Below are 6,675 nucleotides of genomic sequence, written 5' to 3' on the forward strand. Positions count from 1 at the left end.
CGAGATCGATTGGACTCGCTCGACCATTTCTAAACTCAATGGCACGTAAACAATCGAGGATGACTGCAAGTCTGCAACGCAATTTCACAGTACCTGACTGCTTGTGCTGCTGCTTCTTTTTTGTTTGTTCAGGGAAATACACGTGCTTGTTAATTTTATTTTATTTTAACGGTGATTCATTTTTTTAGAGGAATGTTGATTCATTTTTTCTAAGTGAACGCTGAAATATTTACCCCACAAGCTCTGTGTGTTTCTTCTTCTTCTTTTTGAGAAAATCGGGAAACCCAACAAGCGTGTTTTTTTTTTTTTAGAATCACCCAACAAGCGTGTGTGATCTTTGGTCCGAGGAATCCGACCGTGGGCCGTCATATGCGCGAAGGACGGTCCGTGGGCTGCCTTTTGAATACTCGGCCCATGTATTATTCGCGTTCGACACTGGCGCGGCGGCGAGTGCGCGGAATAATCCCACCTCGGGCAGGCACCGAGGTGCGCGGGCATGGGAAGTGTTGAAATAGGGGTGCCATGCGAAGGTTGCGACTCAAAAAGGGTCGGTTGGCTATGTATGCCACGTCCATCCTTGGCTGATGGGTGCTGTATGGCTATCAAGACATATGGCCGACATAATTTGTGGGAATCAATAGGGTTGGCTCGTCATGGCCGACCCTCCATTCATCAATACCTTATTTTTTCTTCTGTATCCATTATAAATGATTAATCCATTATAATTGTGAATTAATTTTTATTTAAATATTTCTCGAAGAGGAGCGCTGTTTTAGAGTTCAGCGGCATGATTATCGGTGACCTGAATCTAGTGGAGTGCTTCAAAATCTTTACATAAGCTATTCGCCTGGTTTCTCATCCACCCGACCCGCAACCCTACCGGCCGCAAAACGGATTAAGACCATGTCGTCATGCCGCCACCAATCTGATGGGGTCATTGTCGCTCCAATCTCCTTGTCATAGAAGCAAATTCAGAAAAAAGTTCGTTGCGATTTGGAAGCAAATTCTACTGTCTATCGAACAAAATTCTTAATCTTTGTAAGCACATTTTACTGCATGGAACCACGAAAAATTTAGGTGCAAAGGAACATTAAGCTGCACATTTTTTTGAGTTTTTATTTTTTGACCACTATATAGACCAACCATAAGTAATTTGCGTGCCACAAAAATTATGCCATTGAATTATTATTGGAAAAAGTAATTTATTGTCAAAATTAAATTTCAAAATACATGCACATCCATTATAAGGAACGGATGGAATACTTATGAAGACACGCAATAAATACATATGATTTTTAAGCTGCTAGTCTAGGTATTTAAAACGATCGTCAGTCAAAGGTTAGCCAAAGGTCCAATGGACCAAGGCGGCATTTTTCCAACTGGAGGGAGATCATGACAGCGAACCGAGAGTATCGCCCTCGTGTGGAATAAAAACAGACTTTTATTTCACATGGGAAGTCAATCTGGTTTCAATTTAGCTCACCAAACTCTCAAGAATAACAGCACAGGCAGAACAGAGAACAGCCCTAGAAAACAGAAGAAGAAAAATGCGAGAGCAGGAATACCACTTTTCTAGACTTCCGTAGAATGAAAAATCACAATAAGAAGAATAACATTGCTTCATCCGGAGACCACAAAGGTTTAAACATCTAATGTACAGTGGCAGCTGGAATTCGGTAGCCATGCACTAGTGCCTTCGTCGTCATAACCGCCATCTGTGTAGAGACGGTAAAGTATCGCATGGGATCAAAGCTACTCCTTCGCAGTCTCTGAATTGCCTGTTGCTGACTTCTTCTCGTCTTCATCGCTCTCTAAACCCTGAAAAGGCAAGAACCGTGTGCTGTTAGCATGAAACAAGCAGCTGCGAAGGAAAGCAACGACGTATTATAATGTCTTAAGCACACCATCCTTGCAAGTGCTACACCACAACATAAGAGACAGCTATGTAGCCTAGTGGTAGAGCACTAAGTTTCTATCCGCTAATAGATTCAACTACCACTGCTAAAAGTCAAAGATATGGGTACGCGTGTACCAACTTGACATGCTTGCTTTTCTTGTACACCACAACATAAGAAGCAATGCGTGCAGATTACAGAATGGTATCACAATGACACCTCATAGTGGTAGCATTGGAATGAGGATTTCCAAATGTACAATGTCTTAATTGTCCAACGCTGTAACCACAAAACATAAAATTTACATTCTACTATATGTATGATTGTATGGAACACTAGAACACATAACATCTTATTTACTGTGGCCAACAAATCTATTTTAAGGAAGCAAGTGTACTTACTGAGGCACCATCTATCTTATCGAAGTCATCATCTAGCCCTTCATCGCCACCATCTGCAAGTAATGCAAAAGAAAAGGTCATATACAAGAATTGCAGGAGCATGTAGCAACTAATGAGAAGGATCAGGTGCAGGAAAGCAAATAGCGTACCAGGGCCCTCATCATCACTGCCCAGATCTCCAAGAAGAAAAACATCCAGATCATGCTCTCGATTTGATGAAGTGGATGTCTTGCTTTGCACCTTCGTCTCTGTCTGTTCTGAAGTTGTAGCCTGTGAGGTCTGTGATACTTCCTGCTGGGAAATCCTTTTTTCCTCCTCGGCTTTCACTTTCAGCTCCTCAAAATACTTGGTCTCGTAACTATTTGGGTTACATTAAAATCAGTAAGCTATTGAGTATCAAAATTGGTGCCCGAGCAAATTATACTGAAACTAATGGTAGAACATATGCAGCATCATAGCACTTGAACACCAACAATTTAGTTCAAAAACTAGAAAAATATTTAGCATGGTAGCTAATGATTTCATATTAAGTACTCCCTCCGTTCCATATTAAGTGTCTCAAATTTGTCCAAGTATGGATGTATCTATGCCTAGAAAGCGTCTAGATACATGTAATATTTTGACACTTAATTGGGACGGATGGAGTATTACATTAGAGGCTACAACATCTATCCTCGACCCTGGCACCTACCATGAAGACATATGCAGACCAGTGAACTAGTGAAGTATGTGACTGAGTGCGAAATAATTATGAGAACCAATCCTACTACTTCTCATCCCACGATTTCCACAATTGAAGAAAAAAGCACAGGGTGTATAGATCAAATTATTGGACCAGTGCTGGATGTCAATTTTCCCACAGGGAAGTTGCCTTAAATTTAGAACGCTTTGGTAGTCAAGAGTCGAGACACTGCTGGTAAGCAAATTAAGGTCACTTGTGAGGTACAACAATTATGGGGAAATAGTCGAGTTAGAGTTGTAGCTCTGGGTGATACAGACGGGTTGATGAGAGGAATGGAATGCTCGGAACATAATTCTGTTACAAGAGCTACAATGGGTTATCACTGCAAGTGTTTGAATAGAAAGCGATAAATCTTTACAAAACAACGGTTCTTGACTAGAGTAGTCAGAATACATTCTTGGATTCCTTCAACAAGTATGGCATCAACGATAAATGACAAACCACCCAAGTTCTAGAAATGAAAAGATTGCCCTAATCGGCCAATCCCAATATGAAGATACTACGGGTAGAATTGGACACAACAAACTTTACAAAAATTTGACTACAATATATCATTATGGTCTCATACTCATTTTGTGTATTTTGAACAAAGAACTAATCCCAAGTATCTAACAATCTACAACATTCATAGCGTGTTTAGGTGTAACATGTTCTTCCCTAAAAACATTAAAAATCAGATAATCAGTGGCATCCATTCTGTTACACAAACTTATGAGGCAGAGGTTGGATAAGTGTTGACCAATGACAACAAAAATGTATTAGGATTACATAGCATGACCTAACATGAAGGAAGAAGAGTAGAAGACTTACAGGGCTATGTAGTTGTTTACTAGCAAAAAATAAATTCGCCAGAATTTTCGCTCTTTCATGTATCGTGGGCACAGCTCATATCTGAACTTTGAAATTTCCTGCAAATATGATAGCACACTCAATACAACTTTAACAAAATACAAATTGGGCTAGCAATGAGGCGGGGTTACAAAATTCTGTTCGCTTTAACTAGGAGTGCTTTCTTGATAAAAAATCAGCACATGGAAATATGACTATTAACTCAATTTGAACAAGCATAGTTTTATCGCATATTACTATAGAACCATGCTTCTTAAGATGTTTCAATTCCCATCAACTTCTAGTTAATCCAAAATTGGCATATCAATGTCGGAACTCACACTTAAGTTAACACTGCGTCTAAAACAATCATAGCTGAAATCTAAGTCGTTTATGTTGTGACAAATGGTCCAAAATATGCATTTTAGTTTTCAGCACACTAGTGTCCAATCATTTTGTCCTTTGATACATATCTAGATATGCCAATTTTATGACCTATCCTTTTTGGCAACTTTAGGCTGTTAATACATCCACCTATTTTTCCTGAACTTTGGGCTCTTGAAACATATCAAGATTACATTCTCAAACATAAATACTCCCTCCAGTCCTAAATTCTTGTCTCAAATTTGTCCAAATATGGATGTATCTATTCTTAAAAAGCGTCCGGATACATGTAATATTTCGACAACAATTTAGGATCGGAGGGAGTACTATATTAGACATTTCAGGTATCGATAATTCAGCAATTTACTCAGCATTCAGTTAGCTCTAACCATCACAGTATAAATACATCGATCTATTGCCCAATTGTCAGTTGAAACTAAAAACATAGCTCTAAATCCTTTCCTGACCTGAATATACACTTCTAATCAGATATGCAAGGCAAACAAAACTGTGCAAACAGTGCATCTGTTCAGATGCGCATTCACAACCACTCCATCTATCGAGCCACAGAACCCCAATCCCCCACAGATAGCGTCAATCTCTCAATAAATGATTAATGGAGGCAAAACCTTGACGGCCGAGAGGACGAGAGTGGCGTGCCTGGCCTGCCATTCGTTCAGATCCTGACGCACATTCGACACCGTGGGCACATCCGACATCTCCGGCTCTTCTGCGTAACCAAAATCCTATGAAACAAACACAGCGGCTCGAATCCCCTAAACCCAACCGTAAGTAAACCTTACCTTGCAAGGGGAAGTCGCGGAAGGTGCTTATGGTCATGCCCTTGACGAACTCGCGGAGGTCTTCGGTGATGCCGTAGCGCTCGAGCTCGGCGGCGTCGGGCTCCGACTCGGCCGCGGAGGGGATGGGCGGGATCGAGGGAATTGGTGGGATGGAGGGGACGGGGATGTCCGATGCGAGGTGCATGATCTGGCCGGCGAGGAGGTCGGCCTGCTTCGTTGCCTCCGCGGCGATCTCGCGAGACTTGGTGGCGGTCTCCGAGAAGATCTCCTTGGACTTCTTCGCCGTCTCCGACACCAGCACCGACGACCGCTTGGCCGCCTCCAAGGACAGCTCCTGCGACCGCTTGGCCGCCTCGCCGGCGAAGGACCGAGCCCTCTCCCAGAGATCCATCGCGCTTGGAAAGTTCTAGAAGGTTCGGAGTCGTCTTACCGCCGGTCCCTCGTCGCCTTCGCTGACGTCGGTGCGGGACGGGAGTGTTTCAGCGTTGTTTGCGGTATTGGTTTTATTTTCTTGAGTAATGGGAGGATATGGTGTTTTTACGAATTTGACCTTGTTTGTTGTGATAATTGTTGGCAGTATTTTCCTCTCAGTGACATGCCGTTCTGGAAAATACTTGGATACTCTGTCTGTTCATCGTGGAAATCTATGGTGAAAAAAGAACTACTCCACTCAAATATTCCTTCTGGCTGTTTCGAATATTGAAATACTTCCTCCGTTTCTAAATACTTAATAGAACTCTCAATATTTTTATCAATGTATACGGTTATTACTCGAAAAAAATGTTTAATAAATATTTCGAAAAAATCTTTATGACAGATTAATCATATTTTTCACAATACGATATGAATACAATTTTACCATATCAGCAATCAAAGTTCACCTTTATGTTGGCCATCCACGGAAAACTCTCTCAAGGAATAAGTCAATCACAAATCCCAAGATTTTTTTAAAAAAACTACGCAGATGCTTAGAACTCATGTGTTTCTGTCAAGTTTCTTTACACTAGCTAGCCACGAGCACGCCCCAAAAAGCTTGCACCGAAGAAACGTATCACGATATCAGTTTGTATACATGCAATGGAGAGACTCGGTGTATTCAAGTTCAAGGGTTGGAAGTGGATTTTGGGAACAAAGAGGGGTGGTCGTGCTGAACTGCTGATACGGGGAAAACGAAACGAGTTTGACGTGGATGGGCCTTGTTTCTCCTTCTTCTGGGAGATTTTTATTTTCTTATTTTTCTGAGGGGGGCTTCTTCTGAGAGATTGTTAGATTTCCTTTTCATACTGATGGAGCCGTCACGTTGCCGTGCAGATTCCGGTCCTGATCCACTGGAGCTGACCGCGACAAGACCACGAAACAGAATTACAGAAGCAGGCCCGCGCACCACGGAAGTTGAGCAGCACTGCAGCAGCGTCAACCCGGGGCTATACCTGTAGATTTCTTTTCTTTGCGTCGGAGCAGGGCCCCCAGCTAAGTCAAGGGTCCAACAAGGCCAGGCCAGTACTTGATCGCAAGGGATATGTGTGGGCTGGAGCCTGGAAGGATACTTGTTGTAGTTGTAGTTGGGCCTTCATGCTAGGCCGGAAGTTAAATCGGAGTGTTGGGCTGAGATGTTTTATAGT

The 6,675-nt window shown here is 42.1% G+C and overlaps 1 protein-coding gene and 1 non-coding gene across 2 annotated transcripts; one reads left to right on the forward strand and one right to left on the reverse strand.

Moving 5' to 3' along the window:
* The first annotated feature begins 540 nt into the window (after nucleotides 1-540).
* On the forward strand, nucleotides 541-668 carry LOC112272110. The gene has a single exon (XR_002965807.1). It is a non-coding gene; the product is annotated as a U11 spliceosomal RNA (small nuclear RNA).
* A 755-nt stretch (nucleotides 669-1,423) lies between these two features.
* Nucleotides 1,424-5,551, reverse strand: LOC100827890. Its single transcript, XM_003570418.4, has 6 exons — nucleotides 5,054-5,551; nucleotides 4,880-4,980; nucleotides 3,849-3,946; nucleotides 2,446-2,654; nucleotides 2,297-2,349; nucleotides 1,424-1,818 (listed from the first exon to the last, which is right to left on the reverse strand). Exons 1-6 carry the CDS (start codon nucleotides 5,442-5,444, stop codon nucleotides 1,753-1,755), a joined length of 918 nt encoding a protein of 305 aa, XP_003570466.1. The 5' UTR covers nucleotides 5,445-5,551; the 3' UTR covers nucleotides 1,424-1,752.
* Nucleotides 5,552-6,675: the final 1,124 nt, after the last annotated feature.

This window comes from Brachypodium distachyon, chromosome 3, assembly GCF_000005505.3.
Source record: "Brachypodium distachyon strain Bd21 chromosome 3, Brachypodium_distachyon_v3.0, whole genome shotgun sequence".
Taxonomy (NCBI): Eukaryota; Viridiplantae; Streptophyta; class Magnoliopsida; order Poales; family Poaceae; genus Brachypodium; species Brachypodium distachyon.